The 23775-nt window shown below is 38.5% G+C and overlaps 2 protein-coding genes across 6 annotated transcripts in view; both read right to left on the bottom strand.

The window, feature by feature from the left end:
- LOC111319147 (hydroxylysine kinase) overlaps positions 1 to 8329 on the bottom strand; it is an 11926-nt gene extending 3597 nt beyond the window's left edge. Inside the window, exons 1-3 of one of the 4 annotated variants that reach the window (XM_088733580.1) lie at positions 8054 to 8329; positions 7183 to 7235; positions 28 to 690 (exon numbers count right to left, since the gene is read on the bottom strand). In XM_088733580.1, coding sequence (XP_088589706.1) covers positions 28 to 690; positions 7183 to 7233 — 714 coding nt within the window. In that variant the 5' untranslated portion in view covers positions 7234 to 7235; positions 8054 to 8329. Of the gene's footprint in view, positions 1 to 27; positions 691 to 4251; positions 7160 to 7182; positions 7236 to 8053 lie in introns of those variants that run through there. The other 3 variants (XM_088733582.1, XM_022921973.2, XM_088733581.1) reach the window with 3 other exon arrangements.
- A 487-nt stretch (positions 8330 to 8816) lies between these two features.
- Positions 8817 to 23648, bottom strand: LOC111322409 (hydroxylysine kinase-like). Of its 2 annotated transcripts, XM_088733146.1 has the most exons (4): positions 22947 to 23648; positions 14527 to 15189; positions 13688 to 14151; positions 8817 to 9177 (listed from the first exon to the last, which is right to left on the bottom strand). In XM_088733146.1, exons 1-4 carry the CDS (start codon positions 22995 to 22997, stop codon positions 8874 to 8876), a joined length of 1482 nt encoding a protein of 493 aa, XP_088589272.1. In that variant the 5' UTR covers positions 22998 to 23648; the 3' UTR covers positions 8817 to 8873. The 2 variants fall into 2 exon arrangements, with proteins under 2 accessions (XP_088589272.1, XP_088589271.1); XM_088733145.1 differs by lacking the exon at positions 8817 to 9177 and having other exon boundaries at positions 13322 to 14151; positions 20033 to 23648.
- Between the last annotated feature and the right edge of the window lie 127 nt (positions 23649 to 23775).

Below are 23775 nucleotides of genomic sequence, written 5' to 3'. Positions count from 1 at the left end.
CAAGAAATTTCTTAGCCTTTTACTTACCTTCAAATCTCGATCCAGGCTGCCCACTGCCATTCCAGCATTAAACAGCAGTTGAGTGTTCAGCGGCATTTCATTCAGTAATTTGCCGGGTACAAAGTTCAAAAGGAGAACAGCACAGATAAAGAATTCCTCTTCGGAGTATTCTTCTCCATTATGAATCTCTATTCCATCCACGAGGTGTCTAAGATTTGTTACAGACAAAAGGCTTGTACCATTTTCCAAAGAAATGCCATCAGTATCTTTGATCGTTGTTATAGGAAAATGATCAGGCTCCGAGGGAACAGAGCCAGGTAGATGTATTTTGGGGATTTTGCACTTTACAAAATGCGTCTTGAGACTGGAGTAGACTGGGGTGGAGCAGATGTAGCCACGTGTTTGGAGAAACAGCATGGTGTTGCACTGAAGCTCAAGGAAAGATTCATGTCTTGTTTCTACGTCGTTTATGATTTTGAGAACGTATTCTTGACAATCATGTCGACCTGGAAAGGATCCTTGCATGTAGAAGTTTCTGTCGTCGTAACCATTGAGCTCTTTGACAAATGACAAATCTGTAATTTGTAGATTGAAAAGTCGATATGCCAGAACTGCTGCTTGCTGTTTATCGACAGGCGGTCTTGCTCGTATTAGGGGAGGATGATCAGTATTCATATTCCTGGAAAATGACTACAATAGAAGAACTTGTAAGAGAACACTCGAGAAACAAAGGAAACGTAACTAAATGTAATTAGAACTAGTATAAGTAGTTATAGTGGTTACTATGGTCTGTAACCAATGAAAGAGCAGCAGGTAGACCAAGAACAATGAGCTATTACCAAATATTACCAAATATTAGCTCCTCGTCGGAGCTCCGACGAAGGGCTAACGCTCGAAATGTCAGCTTTTATAATCGTAACGGTGGCCAATTTACCATTTCAACTTTGTTGATATATTCAAATTATTTCGTTGCCCCCACCGACGCAGACCCAAACAGTTTCTTTGGAAACTATCAGCCTTGTTACCAAATATGGTCAACAAGATAGCGATTTGATTTGTAACACAATTTTCAGGTTGTCGCCCTGCCACGAAAGGGTGTTACGAGGGGAAGTCACGGGTTAAGCGGGAAAAAATAATTTATATAGCGATTTTTCCGATGTTCAAAACCGTGACACGGGCCATGTAGAACTAAATCTTAATATTTGGTACCATGTAAGAAAAATCGAAAATTTTGAATCCCTCATAGCCGTAGGACCAATTTCAAGTTTAATTCTTATTTAATCATCCGCTGCTCGAATGACTAGCCGTGATCGTCTGGTTCGATCGTCTGATCGTCTGGCAATAACCCAGATAGCCAACTCGGCGCTACGCGCCTCGTTGGCTATCTATCATCTCATATCCAACGCGCGCTCGTGGAATAATTGTTAAATATATTGACCGATGCATCGGTCTTTGCTCGATCGACACTCGACCGACACTCGACCGACATGTTTGTCGACCGAGAGTCGATCGCTGGTCTACCGATACAGACCATCCATCGCCACTCGATGAAAAGCTACATATACCGATATCGTACCGACATTTCACCGAAACTTGATCGACGTCAATCTTGCTGTTGTTATTGTTCAGCATCCTTTTCTAAACTCTAAGAACATTCGCTGAAATTGTTTAACTTGATTCTAGATTCATGGCCGTGATCCGAATGCCTTCTTTAAACCAACCGTCTAAAACTATTTGTGAAATGCCGATAGCGACAAATGAATGTCAGTGAGTATAAGCGTATGTACTTATAAAGTGGTTTTACCATCGAAATTACCATCTTCCGCATCTTATAGGACGATGCGATCTAACTAAGCTTGATGAACGCGAATTTTCTTCCTGGCCTCAGCCTTCTTAAATTATCAAATGGACATAAAAATATGGTCTTTCGATAATATGCGAGAGCAAGTCGAGCAACGAATAAATAAACTAATTCGCACAAAAAATGTACTGAACTCTTTTTATGATATGCTTATCACGTTTCTATAATTTTCATCATTAGATGAGCTTTGTCAAGGTTAGATCTCGTTCTTGCGAAAAAATGTCGAAGTACCACGAAGTAGCAAAAATTCTAGCTGTTCGTTCCATTGATGGAGTGAAAAGACAATAGCATTCTTATCCTGTCTTAAAAATCTTGCCGACGAAAAAATCAGATGCCATCTTCACAGTACATAAAACCTTCAGTGGCGTTCAGTTATTCATCTCTCAAAGAATTCAAAACTCATCTCGGTTTTTGTTTTTTTTGTTTGTTCTTTTTTCCAGAGGGTGAAAAGCTTCGTCAATATGGCTACACGAGTGACAAAGTCTGTGATTTTGGCTAAATTTAACGTAAATAAGGATAGATTTTTATAATTGATAAATAATATATTGTCATGATATTTCACACTATTTGAGCAAACTTGTATAATTTTTTATGTATATATATAATAGATATGTTTTTTAATTGAGGCCGTTTATTTTTATAAGGAATCCTCGTATCTGTGATTTTTTCTTTTATTCATTTCAATTATCAATTTATCTACAATTTGTATATTAAGATCTGTATGATTAAAATTGAGTAAATAAAGTAAATAAATAAATAGTAATGCAAAATGCCAAGACCAGGATTCGAACCTGGGTTACTGCGGCCACAACTGAGTGTCCCAACCACTAGACGATCACGGCTGGTCATCCGAGCAGCAGGTAATGATTTAATGAAAATTAAACGTAAAATAGGTCCTACGACTATGAGGGATTCAAAATTTTCAATTTCCTACATGGTACCAAAAATAGAAATCACTATCGCATGATCGGTATCACGTGTTTGAACATCGGAAAGATTACGGTATAAATGATGTTTTCCCGCCTAACTCATTTATGGCTCTCTGCGTGACATCCCCCGTTAATAAAGTTAAGGAAGGTTGACACGTTATTAGTTCTCGCATTATCATCACTTTTGTTATTAATTATTTTACGCTTTCACGGCCTACGCGAACACTTAAAAATCAATCTAAGGGTATATCGACTTCTATGAAGTATTGTGAACTACAACTAAAGAGTTATTATATACCAATGAACAAAGGAGGGGGACATTGGTTTTACAGTGTTGACCCTTTTCTTAATGCAGTGAAGAACAACTCGGATTGCGGTTTTGCGGTGATTTCAAACCGACGGTGTTCGGTGAAATAAACCATTTCCAGTGTCGCAATATCGGCCCGCCAAAGACCAGCGCATGGTAAAGATGAGTGAAACAAGACCAGGCAAATCCTATTTTTTGTATCGTAGAGTCAGTGTGTTGACAATATTTCTAACTGCGATACAGTTTTTCCTTTCTATTTTGTTTGCGGTGTTGCGGTATCCAGAACCCCCGATGTGTCTCTCACACAGGGATAGATTTAATTTCAAACCGAGGAAATATAGGTTTTCACTAATCCAGTCAATGCACATACAAGTATGCAGCATATTAGATATCCTTGTTAATGAATGCTAAATAGTTCTTGCATTTATTATCATTTTTTGTTTTTTTTTCTTACGGCAAAACGCGAACATGCAAAAGTCAATCTAAATCTAACCAAAGATCGTTCAATATTCAGGGATATCGACTTCTGTAAACCCGGCACTGTGAACTAAAGCGTGATTTATTGCCAATGAACAAAGGAATAGATTTCGTACTTTGGAAATGTTGGCCCCAGTTAACGCGCATACACGTATTCAAGAATAAGATATTCGTATTAATTACTTTTAAACCCCGAAATCACGCTTAACACTCGTGAGCGTGACACCGCGACTACATTTAAAGATTGGTCCAACCTTTCAGTGGGTTATTCACAGATATGTTTGCTTTTCGGCGTTTGCTTTTCCCTTGATGAGAACCATTCTCAAGTATAGAAGCTTCCTTGGAAAAAGACCGACCGGTGCGAAAATTCGTTTGGGGCCGATGTAAATAAGCTCTCAGACTTAGTCACTTAAAGTTTCCTTTTGACAGCCGTTCTTGAAGATCCTGCAAAGCTTTTTAGAAGGATTGTTGGGTGAATCGATGCTGATAAACAGCCAAAGGCTTATGAAGTAATGGATCCATTTTGTACATGTCGTGTATTTCATCTTCCACCGTTCTTCACAATGAAAAACTCAGACAATTGTGTTGGTACGTTAGTATTGAAAGTTTCGACACGACGCAAATGAACGGCTTCATATATTGTGTCATTAGCTTGACCAAATTGCGAAACGACTTACCATCAAGATAGTAGCTTATGGCGATCCAAAGCAAGATCAATCCTTCTTTGGGTGGTCCTTTTAGTGATGCCACCGGCAAGAACGTTACTTCTTAGTTATTAAAAACTGTAACTGAACAGCGACAACGCTTAAGTAAAACGACGGGCAGTTCAAAATGTCAGGTGATATCTGGCAGAGGGGAAATGCCCCCCCTGCTAATAGGGACAAATTATTATCCAAAACAAATAGATATCCTAAAAACTTTAAAATAAAACATACACACTAAATTGGTTACATGAACTCAGTCTTGTAGTTCCCCCCAACCGAGACGGCACCACAGTTTTTTAAGAAACTAACCCCTCTTATGAAATATAAGTGGATTACTTACAAATGTCGTTTAAAAGATAAAATTATGCTACATACGGTACCTCGAACTCCATCTAAAATCAAGATAATAAAAAAAAGTTAAAAATAAAATTGATATTGATTATGGATTGCATGGGTGGTAACCACTTTGGCTTTCCAGGATGTTATTTTTGAGAATCAAGTATGCGTATCCGGGTCTTGAACTGACAGCCGATCATTCTTTGCGTGAAATATTTCATCAGAGTATTGGGCCTAAATATCTGATTAAATGTTTTCCGCTCGCAACCGTTTTAAAGTTAGTTAACTGCCAAGATCTGATTGCTAATTCTCCCCTCTAGCTGCCATAAATTTCCCTGTAAATTAGTTACGCGAACTCGCTGTTAGATCAAGATAGCAACCTGTACCTGATAAGTTTGAACATTCTCATTACCTATTTGCTGGATAATGTTTAGTTATAGGAGAAGTTTCTCGTTCATCACTTCTAGGAGTTAGAGGGTTAACTAGAAGTCTGTACTCGCATGACATACAGGTTATACATAAAACGTGACACACGTTACTGATAAAAGAAGTCCATGTCCTATTAACAGATATACCCATAGGAGCTTTAAATCGTCTAATTACACTACACCTTTACCCTCAACCGTAATACGTGTTATTTCATTATAGTTCGCACATTTGTTTCGAACGATGCTCATTTACAAGGGAATATCAACAGTTGATATCCTCTTGTCATTTGTTTATTGATTTATTTAAATTTTTTACAGGTTACCCTGAGCATGGCATTAGTCGTACCAGCTAGTTGCCAAGGTTCCTCATTACTGGAGTTAGCGACCTCTTTACCCTTCTCTTTACATTTTTCGCAAAGTTGGTGCCTAGATAGGCTTAACACTATCTCATGTGAAAGTTCGTTCTGTAATGTGTTCCACAACACTGGCCGTATACGTAACAATGCCCGATTCCCCAGGAAAAGCCTTGTTCCACGTTAGAGCTAGTGCGTAGAAATCTAGGAATTTTTTTTTTACAGACTTCACAATAGTGGAGCGGCAAATTTCGTAACTACAGTAATTTCAAAGACAAGCAAAAACCAGCGATAAAAACTGACGTTTCGGTGTCATCATGACGCCATTGTCAAGGAGAAGTAAAACTTACGAAGTTTGCGGGAAGGTGTAACACTAAATTAGCATAAATATGTTAGGAGTTAATTATACAAATACTTTTACGCGAATTGAATCGCTTTGCACGTTCAGAGTGGGTTTTAGGTCTCTGATGAAAAGCATTTCGTTCACCAAACAATCGAACTTGTTACTACACTTTTTCAGAATGCTAAAACGTTTCAGTAGGTCTTTCGGGACTTCGCTGTGCCGTTCGTGGTAGTGTTTATATATTGAAGATGCCTTTCGTTTATGTCCATCCACGCGTGTGTGTAAGTGTCCGCGTGTATAGCCCACATAACCCGCATCACACAGGTCACATTGAAAACGATAAACGACGCGTAGTTGGTTGACGATCTGTGGCTTGATTTCTCGTACTTTAAGATCTTGGCCAACTTTGCGGCTAGCAAATACTGGCTGGACAGTTGTCTGCACCTTCATGCTAAGATTCTTGAGCTCTTTCTTAACATAATTTGCTGATTCCTAATCTTGAAAGGTATGACCACACGAACAATGGACATTGGTTCTTTGAGCGTCTGTACAGTAATTTCAGTCAAGCAAAAAGGGTGTAACAACTGCAGTTACCATACAAAAGACAACTCCTCGACCTTCAAAGTAGCAGCTCAGAATTACCTATTCTGGACTAAAAGCTGAGCGATCATGACTGAGTTACTCCATAGACCGAGAGATTAGAAAACCTGGTCAGGTTGATCATTGCTCCTTCACATTTCTTCGTATCGGTCTAATTGATTACCATATTTTTTAAGGAAAATCTGAGCGAACCACGTTTTCTCGAAGGCTGTGCATCATTTACCACTTTACTGCACCGCGTGGGTCGCTGTTTTTTTTTTCTTTTTTTCTTTTTTTTTTTTTTTAACAAATTTTGGCGTTTAGTCAAATCTATTATGGAACACAGGCGAAGCAACACGGAATCTTTTAGCCAAAGAGATCGGCAACGTAAAATGGAATCTATTTGTAAACTAGCTGATAACAAAATAATTACATACATATCGTTTAAATGAAAACCGTTAGTTTGGGAATGTTAATGAAGCTTTCTGGCGAGGTTGCCTAAAATTACTACGGTCTTAAATCCTATTAGTGTCTCTGTGATTTCGACGGTCGATTAACATATTGTTTCCAGACTTTTGTAGAGTCTATTATTAACAGGAAGACAAATCTTACCATCAATATTTGAATGATGTTCTTGCTATAAGAGCAATTTTTTTAAGTAATTTTTTATGCTCAATTTGTGACGTAGAATAACGCACCAGGGCTCTTAAGAGAGACAAACGACCAAGTCAAGGCTTTCAAGAGGCACAGTGTGCACTTGATTTTAACGCGGCTGAAGTTAAGGCCCGTCCCTGGCCTAATTTTCAATATTCCGGTAAATAGGAAAACCGAGACACAAAGTTAAAACAAAGTTTAAAAGACTCACAGAGGTCCTCTTGGAATGTTTTGCATTGGATGGGGCCATTAACAGTGACATACCTGTAAATTAAAATATTGCGTGCGTTAGACCACATCTTACAACCCAATGCAACAACTTTGCAACACGTTGGGTTAAAATGTTTCCGGTCTGTAGCTGTTTTGCACGTGACGTAATTGCCGCCATGTTTTTGGACGTAAACAATAGATATCTCATCAGCTTCTTTTGTTCGTCCACCAGCATTTGTTCCTTTCAACATTGTTACCTGTCTCTAGAAATTGGTTGCAAACCACCTATATCATAATATTATTGTTGTGTTGGAATTTCGATACTTTGTATAGCAATGCTCCTATGAAATTATGAAATTATGAATTCAAGAATTACAAGACTTCAAGACACAAATACAATTCGCTGTCAAGCAAACTTCGAAATTCGGAGTCAAGGCTGGTGAGACTTCGAGAACGGATGAAAAGCATGCGAGACTCGTGATTTTTCAAGTTATTATTCGCCACCACAATGCGATAATGGGAAATGAATTTTGATGTCAAGCTCCTGTGCCTCTGAAATATAGAGATAGAGAGCTTAAATGCTTGAATTAAGTTCTTGAAAGAAAAGCCCGACTACTCCCGCAACAAGCAAGGCAAGGCAAGGCAAGGCAAGCGGCCTAACTAGAGAGCCATGACACGAAATAAAATCAACTAAAGAGGAAAAGAGAGTCATATTTTTGGTTGTATATCATGAACTAAAAATTATATAATTTTTCTCGTGCAAATCAGCAGATTTGACCATTCATTCAGGGGTTCGTTTAATTTTGTAAGCCTTTGAAAAATTTACTCGTGCCTATTTATCCCAAATTTTAGTCGAAATCATGTGATTGTACCTGACTGTGAAGACTTCCTCAGGCTTTTCTCAGACGTCCAAGTTTACAATAACACGAGATGAACTCAGAAATCCTCTCAGAAACTTCAGCGAACTTCGATAAACAGGTACGTCCAAAAGCCTTCTCTCCTGCGCCAACTTCGCGCTCAACTAAACTAACTCATCCAAAAAAGAAAATAAATAAAAATAATAATAATAAAAAAAAACTAACCCAAAACAATAAGATTCTAGAATACACGATATTTGTGATAGGCGGTTTGCACGTTACGTCATTCCGCCACGGTTGAGAATTGTTGAATACCAACAATTCTCAACCGTGAATACCAAGATTGAATACAAGATTGATACCGTCAAGATTGAATACTGATTGATACCAAGATTGAATACCAAGACTGATACCGTCAAGTTGAATACCAAGACACGGTTTTCGTGTCTTGGTATTCTTTGTTAGCTAAAAACCCCAGCATTACTTTACAACTTGACTGTGCATAATTGTTTTTAGACAAAGGTAAAAAAATTAAAGAAAGGAATCAAAATAAATAGCCTGTGAGTAGGAAGCTAGTCAGAACAGCTGATGACAGAAAAACAATGAAAGTGGTTTGCTTGTACCCAAGCCCCCATAACTGCCAAGGATTAAACAACATAAAAACGCTTTGGTGTCTACGGAGTGTGGCCTTTCGAGTGAATTACTTATTATCGAATTGCTATCACGGGCTAAAGAGAAAAAAGGTTATACAAAGATGAGTGAATTATGATCACTCCGATGAAGTCTGCATTAATTTTATTGTGTTAAGAGCTGAGCTATTGCTCTGTTATTTCAGTCAGAATAGCACTGGATTGTAAAAAAAGTATTGGCTGATAAAATCATGAAGATAACTGAAATTTTCTGAAAACTCACCGAAAAATTTCAATGGTATGTTCTTCATGCCCACGCTTTCAATGTCCATTCTGGTTTTTCGTGTGTTTTCACTTATTTCCATCCATATTTTTAGCATTTCTTCCTTAGGCGTCATCCAAAATTCTTCAAAAACTTTCCACCCGTTTTTGGCTGTTTCTAAGACATAGTCATTTCCAGGATCAACGTGCTTGCTCACATAAGCGCCAAATACTAATGACTGGCAAAACCTTGATCACAAAGATTCTTTTGAATTTAATTTTACTATAATCGTCCTTGTCACAATGGTTTTGACGGTCGATTCTTTGTTTTGTCGCGGTAATTTTTATGGTCGATTTTTTCTGACTTTCGTGTTTCACAGGAAGGCAGGTTGTGCTATCAATATTTGAATGTTCTTAGTCTTTACTTTTTCACGCTTTTTTTGTGGTGTAGAGTAACATTCTGTGTCGGTATGAGTAGACCTCGGTCTATTAAAATTCAATTACTTTTGAAATGCTTCATCATTAATTAATTAAATCAATCTCGCGGACCAGTTTTTCAGTTGATATGAAACATGCCTTTTTACAGATTGAAAGAACTTTCTCATTTTAAAGAAATGCACACGTTTATGACATCGACTTTCTTCTGAAAGTTATGTGGGCGAACTATGATTATGTCATATGAGCGAGTCGCCTTGAGGGACTATATTGGCAATACAAACTTGATGCGCAGTAGAGAGCGCTATTTATGCAATAGCGAAAATAAGACCTGAAAAAAATCAGGCCTGTACTGCGAGGATCGTGCATCATACGTACTGCGAGGATCGTGCATCATACGTATCTAATACCGCAGTTCAAAATATATGAACTTCATATATTCATTGTGTCTGATTTATCATCACGGGTTTATTACGAATCAACTTAACGGCCTGCTCCCAGTTGGCTTGTTAGCTCAATTGGTAGAGCGTTGCACTAGTATCGCAGAGGTCAGTGGTTCGAATCCCGTACAGGCCTGATTTTTTTCAGGTCTGATTTTCGCTATTGCATAAATAGCGCTCTCTACTGCGAGGATCGTGCATCATACGTATCTACTACCGCAGTTCAAAATATATGAACTTCATATATTCATTGTATTATTATTATTATTATTATTATTATTATTATTAGAAGTCGCGATTTCCTTCACTGGTAGTTAAATTATTTTACTATACAGATCGTCCGCTTCAACAGGTCCCCGTCGATTCTTAATCGCGACATAGAGTTGAATAAACATAACATAAACCCAGTAGAGCGACAACGGGGTTAACTGTCTCCTTTTGTTAAGGCAGTTGATGGGAACGTTTCTGTGTAAACTTCAGTCAGTTGACTGTTCAAGCATGAATAACTAACTACGCATCGGCTTCTTGTGATAGCAGCACCGTGTATGTTGTATAGACGTAATTAAAGCAAGCAACCTTGGATAATAAACCTTCTTGTGGATGAAGATGTTCCATGCGATCCGTTTAATTTTAAGAAAAAAAGGAAAATAAAAGGAGAGATCAAAACTCCCCTCGGTATAGCTGAAAATGATGGAGATCGACATAAAAACTGACCAAGAAATCGCAGACATTCATTAGCAAGAGTTGAAATCATTTTGATTACATAAACTATGCTGAGGGGATTCAAGAACTTGTAACGAAAAAACGCCAACAAAGACAACTACGTTATGACATCTGCGACTTAGTGACACTCTTGTCGAATAATCTTGTCTGCAATTAGCAGTTACTGTATAGTTTTAAAGTTTTGTAGCCGAATGTTTTAGAGAAACGTTCCGAAAGATTTCGAGATTAGTTTATGTTTATAGCCGTTCCGAAGGATCTCGATATCAGTTTAGTATATTTTTGGTGTTTCGTCCGACCGACAAGTGTTTACGAAATGTTTTGAACATCGGATGGCTTGAGGTCATTTAATACGAAGAATTATGGGAAGGGACACAACAAAGCCTATAGACTAAAAGCACTTATAGAAGAACATGGAAATGGTTAGTCATTTGTTCGGAAAGGCTGAGAATAGTATTATCCGCGTTACCCACGAATGAAACTACCAAGAATCCAGGAGATTAGGCGGCGTCCAAAACAGTCCTGGAGGAGTGAAGTCCAAGACAAGCTCGTTAAGAAGAAAATCACTCTATGCTACCCAGCAGTAGCAAAGTTGGTCTAATTTATTTCCACTGTACGTATAATTGTTTTGAATATGACTATGGCATAGTTTTCTTGTATGGTGGGGGGGGGGGGGGGAGGGGGGTCGTATTTTGGCTTTTTTTTTGCCATAGGAACTTGGAGGGAATAACACAAGAATGAGGTGTTTATCAAGCAACCGTGGACGATACTCCTACTCTTGTACGTTGGATCAGTGATGATCTGATCGGCCCAAAATAGCGAATATGAAATATAAATATAGAGTGGTAGAAACTGCGTTACTTGTCCCTACATCTCTGACGGTCTTACTAACTATACCTTGTTTTCTACCGGCGAAACACGTCCCATTAAATCTCACTTGACCTGTGACACTAAAAACCTTATCTACTTCATTCAGTGTAACCGCTGTAACTTACAATACATAGGATAAACTAAACGACGTTTAAAAGACCGTTTTAATGAACACCGCCGTACCATTGATAAACCTAACTCTAAATCTAAACCTACTACAGCGGCAGAACACTTCATTTCCTCTCCGAACCACTCTACTCACGACATGGAGCTAATCGCCATCGAAAAAGTGTTTTCCAAGAGAGACTCGATACGCAAGGCCAGGGAAGCTTTTTTAATTTCAAGAGGCAACACTATTTATCCAGATGGCCTTAGCGCTCGCGAAGAAATGTATTAGTTTCTAGTTATTTATCCAATTTACCTTACTTCATTTTTATTTTTGCTCATTATTTCTATTTTTATTGTTATCTCATTGTCAATCAAATTAGTTTTACATATTTCCGCTGTTACATCATATAGCTATCTATGAAGCATCACCCCAATTCTCTGTTAATTCCCACTGCACCTGAAGAAGGCTGGTTTGGCCAGCCGAAATATAGTGCTCCGTCTTAAAATTTACTTATCTACGTTGTATCGGTCTTGCCTCTATGTTTATCAAGACCCCTTGTAAATCACCCTTCCCAGTCTTTAATTTTGAGCGAGTACTACGGAAATTCCTAATTGCATTTTATGATCTAATATACCTTCGCCATCGAAAGAAATATTTTATTTAGTATATTATGATAAAAATAATAATAGTGGTGATTATGATGACGATGATGATGATTACCAGCCAAGGAATATTAAGAGTTAAAGAGAAACTAAACCTACACCAAGCAAAAATGAATAATCTTTATACCAATAAAATCTTCTTCCACTTTATTAACCCAACGCAATCTTCGATTAAGTGTCAGAGTAATCACAACGGCCGGTCAAAAGAAAGGAAAATATCTTAAAGAGCCAATAAGAACTCAAAGTAAAACCAAGCAAACAGCCCAAAGCGCGGGTAAACGCGGGCTACCAAGTCATGATCAGTTTTAATTTGCATCTGATTGGTTGAGAGAGTGGCGCGAATTTTCCGGACCAACCGCAGAGCAAAGTAAAGAAATACCAAAGCAAACTGCCCAAAGCGCGGGCAAAAGCGGGCTACCAAGTCATGATCAGTTTTAATTTGCATCTGATTGGTTGAGAGAGTGGCGCGAATTTTCTGGACCAACCACAGAGCAAAGTAAAGAAAAACCAAAGCAAACTTCTCAAAGCGCGGGAAAACGCGGGCTACTAATTCACGATCAGTTTTAATTTGCATCTGATCGGTTGAGAGATTGGCGCGAATTTTCTGGACCAACCACAGAGCAAAGTAAAGAAAAACCAAAGCAAACTGCCCAAAGCGCGGGAAAACGCGGGCTACCAATTCATGATCAGGTTTAATTTGCATCTCATTGGTTGAGAGATTGACGCGAGTTTTCTGGACCAATCACAGAGCAAGGTAAGAAAAACCAAAGCAAACTGCCCAAAGCGCGGGAAAACGCGGGCGACCATGTCATGATCAGTTTTAATTTGCATCTGATTGGTTGAGAGATTGGCGCGAATTTTCTAAACCAATCACAGAGCAAAGTAAAGAAAAACCAAAGCAAACTGCCTAAAGCGCGGGAAAACGTGGGCTACCAAGTCATGATCAGTTTTAATTTGCATATGATTGGTTGAGAGAGTAGCGCGAATTTTCTGGACCAACCACAGAACAAAGTAAAGAAAAACCAAAGCAAACTTCCCAAAGCGCGGGAAAACGCTGGCGACCAAGTCATGATTGGTTCAGGTTTTGCATCTGATTGGTCGAGATTCGAAGGCAGCGCGAGCTTTCTGGACCAATAACAAAGGGAAGTGAAGCAACACCTATTAAAACCATTGTAATTCAAGATTACTTTCGACACTCATTTGAAAGCGTCTCTAAAAATTAAAATCAAATAATAGATGAAACTATTTGACCATTAAAATCATGGTGATAATCATGACCTTTAGTGAAACTCGTGTTAATATTCTTTATGTCATTTTCTCCACACCGATACTCTCAAAGTCCATTTTAGTTTTGTCGTGTGTTTTCCCTTATATCCAACCATAATTGGAGCACCCCCTCCGTTGGTGTCTTCCAAAATTCTTCAAAATTTTTCCACCCGTTCTTGGCAGTTTCCAAGATATATTCATTTCCATGATCAACGTGCTTGCTGATATAAGCGCCAAATACCAATGACTGACAAAACCTTGACGCCACCAGCACAGGCAAGACCTCCAACTCCTCGCTAGACAAGGGATACATCGAATGATATCCTGCTAAGAAATGTCCCGCCATTTGAGTTCGCTCGCAGTTGAAAACCTCTTCAACGTTCAAAATGTACATCAGGGAAATGGCGATGTCAAATACTTTACAACTGTAGTTAAGGTCTCCAAAGTCTATGAAACCAATATCTTGCACAGAGTATGGTGTAGAACCATTACTGCTTGGAGGAAAGATAAGATTGGAGTAATTTGCGTCGCCGTGAATGATTTGCTTGGGCAAGAGATGTAGTTTTGGTTTCACATTTTTCCTAAAAGCTTCACAAACCTCTCGAACCATTTGTACATGATAAGGATCCGTAACAGCCTTAAGGCATTGCTCAACTATCTCGTCAGCTCTTGACAAATCCCAGCAAAAATCTGGACGCTGAAGTTTTGCACAGACGAAATCCTGTTCGTTTATTTAAAGAAAATGATGTTAATTTTGCATCAAGAGAGCAACGGCATTTAAGACTATTAAACTTTTATAAACGAATTTATAAATTTGATAAGGCAAATCCTAAACTGCGAAGGCTGATCTTAAGATAACAACGCCCGTGTTGCCACAACGGCAACACGGGCGGTCAAACTGAGTTCAAGATCGGTGGATAAACCTCACATAACTGTTCCACCTTACTGGATTCCACCAGTGTGGTGTGCCATTTACAGGTGAAAAAGTATCTGCACGCAGCTACTTGAGACTCATTTTTATGCTTGTCGTCAAGCTGCGCAATCTTTTTAAACAGCCATGGGTATTGGTCAAGAAATTTCTTAGCCTTTTACATACCTTCAAATCTCGATCCAGGCTGCCCACGGCCATTCCAGCATTAAACAGCAGTTGAGTGTTCAGCGGCATTTCATTCAGTAATTTGCCGGGTACAAAGTTCAAAAGGAGAACAGCACAGACAAAGAATTCCTCTTCGGAGTATTCTTCTCCATCATGAATCTCTATTCCATCCACGAGGTGTCTGAGATTTGTTACAGACAAAAGGCTTGTACCATTTTCCAAAGAAATGCCATCAGTATCTTTGATCGTTGTTATAGGAAAATGATCAGGCTCCGAGGGAACAGTGCCAGGTAGATGTGTTTTGGGGATTTTGCACTTTACAAAATGCGTCTTGAGACTGGAGTGGACTGGGGTGGAGCAGATGTAGCCACGTGTTTGGAGAAACAACATGATGTTGCACTGAAGCTCAAGGAAAGATTCATGTCTTGTTTCTACGTCGTTTATGATTTTGAGAACGTATTCTTGACAATCATGTCGACCTGGCAAGGATCCTTGCATGTAGAAGTTTCTGTCGTCGTAACCATTGAGCTCTTTGACAAATGACAAATCTGTAATTTGTAGATTGAAAAGTCGAGCTGCCAGAACTGCTGCTTGCTGTTTATCGACAGGCGGTCTTGCTCGTGTTAAGGGAGGATGATCAGTATTCATATTCCTGGAAAATGACTACAATAGAAGAACTTGTAAGAGAACACTCGAGAAACAAAGGAAACGTAACTGAATGTAATTAGTAAAGGCTGATAGTTTCGAAAGAAACTGTTTGGGGCTGCGTCGGTGGGAGTAACGAAATAATTTGGATATATCAACAAAGTTGAAGTGGTAAATTGGCTACCGTAACGATTATAAAAGCTGACGTTTCGAGCGTTAGCCCTTCGTCGGAGCGAATAGAGGAATTGTGGGTTGTGTGTGCTTTTTAAAGAAGCTTTTTAACTCTTTTAATTTTTGGATGATTTTTAACTTATTGATGTAAAGCGCCATGGACGAATAGTGGATTGTGCGCTATATAAATGTTTCATTATTATTATTAACTTTAATCTAATCCAATAAAAGTAAGTACCATTTTTTCTCCCGCGGAAGGTGGGAAATATAAATTTCAAACCGCGTGATCCTCCTCCTTAAAGTAGACCAGAATTTAATTTCTACTTTCACACTGATCAACCTTCGGCCCAAAAGACTAGCCAGGCTGCATGGAATTATCTATTCTGTCCCAAGAAACATTGTCCCGTTTTTCCGGAATTAGTCAAACATCTGTGTATCTGAGGCATTGTAGAAATTCCTGAGGATGTAGGTCCGTCCTACTGCGATTTGGAGTTGCGCCAGAATTTTTCCGAGGAGGCCTGCGTATATTTCGAAGGAATCAAGCATATATATGCTACCCGATTTACTTCCATATCCAAGTTGATGCGAATACTTCTGAATATACACTTATGCAATGGCGTCGCGGATCCAAAGACTAAGTAGGAAGAAAAAAGCAGAGGCCAGGAAGGAAAGTCGTGATCTTCAAGCCTACGGAGATCCCAAAAAGCCTGGTTGCATTGTTTGGGTTAGTGTGTTGTGTTTTGCGCGTCATTATGGAATCTATTCTACCAAAGCTAAACGAATATTGGGAAAAGATTTGACCTACATTTTGCATCGTCCTAGAAGACGTAGAAGATTTCCCACGTTACCTGTCTTGGTATTTTATCTAAGAGTTATGATGCAACCGGCTAATATCCGCTCAGCCGTTGAACGAGTAAGTATAATCGGATGATGTACTTTTTAGGGTATATTTAACAATTATTCCACGAGCGCGCGTTGGATATGAGATGATAGATAGCCAACGAGGCGCGTAGCGCCGAGTTGGCTATAATCATCTCATATCCAACAAGCGAGAGTAGAATAATTGTTTTATTGAAAAAACGCCCCCAAGATAATAGAAAATTCTTGTCGACTTTGTTTTGTGAGAAGGAACCGGATTTAACAATGTACAGAAATTAGATTATCGTATATTGGCTCATATACCATAATAGCTGAGCCAATAAAAACTCTTGAATTGCATTATCCAATGATCCAGTTTTTAATAAATATATTTATCATATAAGGGGCAAAATTACTGAATTGTGATTGGTCAAGACAGAGGGCATTTTTTCTTAATTTTTGTAATTGCCCCGGGCAAAATTACTTGAAAATGATTGGCTGAAAATCGCTTAGCAACGGCTGCCAAGGTAAAGAAATTTCTGTTTGTTTTGTAACGATGGCGTCCTGTTTTGCGCGAGATCAGTAAGAAAACATTTTGCCCCTTATATCATAAACAAGTAATCACATGGTTCCTCGTAAAATTAAGGATTAATATCACTTGTGTTTTTGGAAGTTGCAGAAATTGCCCTGGTCGCTGGCGACTCGGGCAATTTCAGCAACTTCCGAAAACACGCGTGATATTAATCCTTAATTTGACTCGGCCCCATGCAATTACCTATACATATCGACCGATGCCTCGGTCTTTGCTCGATCGACACTAGATCGACCGACATGTTTGTCGACCGAGAGTCGATCGCTGGTCTACCGATACAGACCATCCATCGCCACTCGATAAAAAGCTACATATACCGATATCGTACCGACATTTCACCGAACTTGATCGACATCAATCTTGCTGTTGTTATTGTTCAGCATCCTTTTCGAAACTCTAAGAACATTCACTGAAATTGTTTAACTTGATTCTAGATTCATGGCCATGATCCGAATGCCTTCTTTGAACCAACCGTCTAAAACTATTTACGAAATGATAGCGACAAATGAATGTCAGTGAGTATAAGCGTCTGTGCTTTTAAAGTGGTTTTACCATCGAAATTACCATCTTCTGCGTCATCTAGGACGATGCGATCTAACTAAGCTTGAAGAACACGAATTTTCTTCCTGGCCTCAGCCTTCTTAAATTATCAAATGGACATAAAAATATAGTCTTTCGATAATATGATTACTGAAGAAATGCGAGAGCAAGTCGAGCAACGAATAAATAAACTAATTCGCACTAAAAATGTACTGAACTGTTTTTTATGATATGCTTATCACGTTTCTATAATTTTCATCATTAGATTAGCTTTGTCAAGGTTAGATCTCGTTCTTGCGAAAAAATGTCGAAGTACCACGAAGTCGCAAAAATTCTAGCTGTTCGTTCCATTGACGGAGTGAAAAGACAATAGTATTCTTAGGAGGGGGACATTGGTTTTTCTCGTTGCCATGTTCCCACCAATAACGTAGCTCCATTTTGTGCCTTTAAAAGCACACACAACCCACAATTCCTCTATTCGCTCCGACGAAGGGCTAACGCTCGAAACGGCAGCTTTTGTAGTCGTTAGGGTGGCCAATTTACCATTTCAACTTTGTTGATATATATCCAAATTAATAGTATTCTTATCCTGTCTTACAAATCTTGCCGTCTAAAAAATCAGATGCCATCTTCACAGTGCATAAAACCTTCAGTGGCGTTCAGTTATTCATCTCTCAAAGAATTCAAAACTCATCTCGGTTTTTGTTCTTTTGTTTGTTCTTTTTTGCAGAGGATGAAAAACTTCGTCAATATGGCTACACGAGTGACAAAGTCTGTGATTTTGGCTAAATTTAACGTAAATAAGGATAGACTTTTATAATTGATAAATAATATATTGTCATGATATTTCACACTATTTGAGCAAACTTAATTGTGGCAGTTTTTTTTATAAGGAATCCTCGTATCCGTGATTTTTTTCTTTTATTTATTTCAATTGTTAATTTATCTACAATTTGTATATTAAGATCTGTATGACTAAAGTTGAGTAAATAAAGTAAATAAATAAATACTAATGCAAAATGCCGAGACCAGGATTCGAACCTGGGTTACTGCGGCCACAACTGAGTGTCCCAACCACTAGACGATCACGGCTGGTCATCCGAGCAGCAGATAATGATTTATTAAAAATTAAACGTAAAATCGGTTCTACGACTATGAGGGATTCAAAATTTATAATTTTTCCTACATAGTACGAAAAATAGAAATTACTATCGCATGATCCGTGTCACGTGTTTGAACATCGGAAAGATTACCATATGATGTTTTCCCGCCCAACTCATTTATGGCTCTCTGCGTGACATCCCCCGTTAATAAAGTTAAGGACACGTTATTAGTTCTCGCATTATCATCACTTTTGTTATTAATTATTTTACGCTTTCACAGCCTACGCGAACTCTTAAAAATCAATCTAAGAGTATATCGACTTCTATGAAGTATTGTGAACTACAACTAAAGAGTGATTTTATACCAATGAACAAAGGAGGGGGACATTGGTTTTACAGTGTTGACCCTTTTCTTAATGCGGTGAAGAACAGCTCGCATTGCGGTTTTGCGGTGATTTCAAACCGACGGTGTTCGGTGAAATAAACCATTTCCGGTGTCGCAATATCGGCCAGCCAAAGACCAGCGCGGTAAAGATGAGTGAAACCAGACCAGGTAAATCCTATTTTTTGTATCGTGGAGTCAGTGTGTTGACAATATTTCTAACGGCGATACAGTTTTTCTTTCTATTTTGATTGCGGTGTTGCGGTATCCAGAACCCCCGATGTGTCCCTCACAAAGGGATAGATTTAATTTCAAACTGAGGAAATATAGGTTTTCACTATTCCAGTTAATGCACATACATGTATTCAGCATGTTAGATATCCTTGTTAATGAATGCTAAATAGTTCTTGCATTTATTATCATTTCTTTTTTTTTTTTTTAACTTTACCTTTTACGGCAAACGCGAACACTCAAAAGTCAATCGAAATCTAACCAACGATCGTTCAATATTCAGGGGATATCGACTTCTGTAAACCCGGCATTGTGAACTAAAGAGTGGTTTATTGCCAATGAACAAAGGAATAGATTTCATACTTTGGAAATGTTGAACCCAGTTAACGCGCATACACGTATTCAGGAATAAGATATTCCTGTTAATTACTTTTAAACCCCGAAATCACGCTTAATACTCTTGGGCGGCCTGTGGCATCTACCGGTAGGGTGTCCAAACAGACTCAGTTATCAGAAACACGTGTACAATTACAGCAAACTGACACCGCGACTACATTTAAAGATTGGTCCAACCTTTCAGTGGGTTATTGCTTTTCGGCGTTTGCTTTTCCCTTGTTGAGAACCATTCTCAAGTAAAGAAGCTTCCTTGGAAAAAGACCGACCGGTGCGAAAATTCGCTTGTGGTCGATGTAAATAAGCTCTCAGACTTAGTTACATATAGTTTCCTTTTGACAGCCGTTCTTGAAGATCCTGCAAAGCTTTTTGGAAGGATTGTTGGGTGAATCGATGCTAATAAACAGCCGAAAGCTTATAAAGTAATGGATCCATTTTGTACATGTCGTGTATTTTCATCTCCCACCGTTCTGCACAATGAATAACTCAGACAATTGTGTCGGTACGTTAGTATTGAAAGTTTCGACATGATGCAAATGAACGGCTTCATATATTGTGTCATTAGCTTGACAAAATTACCAAACGACTTACCATGAAGATAGTAGCTTATGGTGATCCAAAGCAAGATCAATTCTTCTTTGGGTGGTCCTTTTAGCGATGCCACCGGCAAGAACGTTACTTCTAGTTATTAAAAACTGTAACTGAACAGCGACAACGCTTACGTAAAACGACGGGCAGTTCAGTAATTTTTATCACAATGATTTCATCAAAATGTCAGGTGATATCTGGCAGAGGGGAAATGACCCCCTGCTAATACGGACAAATTATTATCCAAAACAAATAGATATCCAAAAAACTTTAAAATAAAACATACACACTAAATTGGTTACATGAACTCAGTCTTGTAGTTCCCCCCAACCGAGCCGGCACCACAGTTTTTAAAGAAACTAACCCCTCTTATGAAGTATAAGTGGATTACTTACAAATGTCGTTTAAAAGATAAAATTATGCTACATACGGTACCTCGAACTCCATCTAAAATCAAGATAAAAAAGAAAAAGTTAAAAATAAAATTGATATTGATTATGGATTGCATGGGTGGTAACCACTTGGCTTTCCAGGATGTTATTTTTGAGAATCAAGTATGCGTATCCGGGTCTTAAACTGACAGCCGATCATTCTTTGCGTGAAATATTTCATCAGAGTTTTGGGCCTAAATATCTGATTGAATGTTTTCCGCTCGCAACCGTTTTAATGTTAGTTAACTGCCAAGATCTAATTGCTAATTCTCCCCTCTAGCTGCCATGAATTTCTCTGTAAATTAGTTACGCGAACTCCCTGTTAGATCAAGATAACAATTTGTACCTGATAAGTTTGAGCATTCTCATTACCTATTTGCAGGATAATTTTTAGTTATAGGAGAAGTTACTCGTTCATCACTTCTAGGAGTTAGAGGGTTAACTAGAAGTCTGTACTCGCATGACATACACGTTATACATAAAACGTGACACACGTTACTAATAAAAAAAGTCCATGTCCTATTAACAGATATACCCATAGGAGCTTTAAATCGTCTAATTACACTACACCTTTACCCTCAACCGTAATACGTGTTATTTCATTATAGTTCGCACATTTGTTTCGAACGATGCTCATCTACAAGAGAATATCAACAGTTGATATCCTCTTGTCATTTATTATTTATTGATTTATTTAAATTTTTTACAGGTTACCCGGAGCATGGCATTAGTCGTATCAGCTAGTTGCCAAGGTTCCTCATTCCTGGAGTTAGCGACCTTTTTACCCTTCTCTTTACATTTTTCGCAAAGTTGGTGCCTAGATAGGCTTAACACTATCTCATGTGAAAGTTCGTTCTGTAATGTGTTCCACAATACTGGCTCTAACAATGACCGATTCACCAGGAAAAGCCTTGTTCCACGTTGGAGCTAGTGCATAGAAATCTAAGAATTTTTTTTTACAGACTTCACAATAGTGGAGCGGCAATTTTCGTAACTACAGTAATTTCAAAGACAAGCAAAAACCAACGATAAAAACTGACGTTTCGGTGTGATCATGACGCCATTGTCAAGGAGAAGTAAAAATTACGAAGTTTGCGCGAAGGTGTAACACTAAATTAGCATAAATATGTTAGGAGTTAATTATACAAATACTTTTGCGCGAATTGAATCGCTTTGCACGTTCAGAGTGGGTTTTAGGTCTCTGATGAAAAGCATTTTGTTCACCAGACAATCGAACTTGTTACTACACTTTTTCAGAATGCTAAAACGTTTCAGTAGGTCCTTCGGGACTTCGCTGTGCCGTTCGTGGTAGTGTTTATATATTGAAGATGCCTTTCGTTTATGTCCATCCACGCATGTGTGTAAGTGTCCACGTGTATAGCCCACATAACCCGCATCACACAGGTCACATTGAAAAACGATAAACGACGCGTTATTGGTTGACGATCTGTGGCTTGATTTCTCGTACTTTAAGATCCTGGCCAACTTTGCGGCTAACAAATACTGGCTGGACAGTTGTCTGCACCTTCATGCTAAGATTCTTGAGCTCTTTCTTAATTTGCTGATTCCTGATCTTTGAAAGGTAATGAAGACCACACGAACAATGGATATTGGTTCTTTGGGCGTCTGTACAGTAATTTCAGTCAAGCAAAAAGGGTGTAACAACCGCGGTTACCATACAAAAGACAAATCCTCGACCTTCAAAGTAGCCGCTCAGAATTACCTATTTTGGGTAAAAGCTGAGCGATCATGACTGAGTTACTCCATAGACCGAGAGATTAGAAAACCTGGTCAGGTTTATCACTGCTCCTTCACATTTCTTCGCATCGGTCTAATTGATTACCATATTATATTAAGGGAAATCTGAGCGCACCACGTTTTCTCGAAGGCTTTGCATCATTTACCACTTTACTGTATCGCGTTGGTCGCTGTTTTTTTTTTTTTTTTCCTTAACAAATTTTGGCGTTAAGTCAAATCTATTATGGAACACAGGTGAAGCAACACGGAATCTTTTAGCTAAAGAGATCGGCAACGTAAAATGGAATCTATTTGTAAACTAGCCGATAACAAAATAATTACATACACATCGTTTAAATGAAAACCGTTAATTTGGGAATGTTAATGAAGCTTTCTGGCGAGGTTACCTAAAATTACTACGGTCTTAAATCCTATTAGTGTCTCTGTGATTTCGACGGTCGATTAACATATTGTTTCCAGACTATTGTAGAGTCTATTATCAACAGGAAGACAAATCTTACCATCAATATTTGAATGATGTTCTTGCTATAAGAGCAGTTTTTTTTAGTAACTTTTCATGCACCGGGGCACTTAAGAGAGACAAACGACCAATTCAAGGCTTTCAAGAGGCACAGTGTGCACTTGATTTTAACGCGGCTGATGTTAAGGCCCGCTCTGGCCTAATTATCAATTTGCCGGTAAATAACAAAACCGAGACACAAAGTTAAGACAAAGTTTAAAAGACTCACAGAGGTCCTCTTGGAATTTTTTGCATTGGATGGGGCCATAAACAGCGACATACCTGTAAATTAAAATATTGCGTGCGTTAGACCACATCTTACAACCCAATGTAACAACTTTGCAACACGTTGGGTTAAAATGTTTCCGGTCTGTAGGTGGTTTGCACGTGACGTAATTGCCGCCATGTTTTTGGACGTAAACAATAGATATCTCATTAGCTTCTTTTGTTCGTCCACCAGTATTTGTTTCTTTCACCATCGTTACCGTGATGTCTCTAGAGATTGATTGCAAACCACCTATATCATAATATTATTGTTGTGTTGGAATTTCGATACTTTGCATAGCAGTGTTCCTATAAAATTATGAATCAAGAATTACAAGACTTCGAGACACAAATACAATTCGCTGTCAGCGAAACTTCGAAATTCGGCGTCAAGGCTGGTGAGATTTCGAGAACGGATGAAAAGTATGCGCGACTCGTGATTTTGCAAGTTATTATTCGCCACCACAATGCGATAATGCGAAATGAATTTTGATGTCAAGCTCCTGTGCCTCTGAAATATAGAGATAGAGAGCTTAAATGCTTGAAGTAAGTTCTTGAAAAAAAAGCCCGACTACTCCCGCAACAAGCAAGGCAAGGCAAGGCAAGCGGCCTAACTAGTGAGCCATGACACGAAATAAAATCAACTAAAGAGGAAAAGAGAGTCACATTTTTGGTTGTATATTATGAACTAAAAATCACATAATTTTTCAATTTATCCCAAATTGCAGTCGAAATCATGTGATTGTACCTGACTGTGAAGACTTCCTCAGGCTTTTAATTCTTAGACTTCCAAG

Source organism: Stylophora pistillata, chromosome 9 (assembly GCF_964205215.1).
Source record: "Stylophora pistillata chromosome 9, jaStyPist1.2, whole genome shotgun sequence".
Lineage (NCBI taxonomy): Eukaryota > Metazoa > Cnidaria > Anthozoa > Scleractinia > Pocilloporidae > Stylophora > Stylophora pistillata.
Note: the sequence above shows the minus strand (reverse complement) of the source record. Positions and strands in the feature narration are given on the sequence as shown.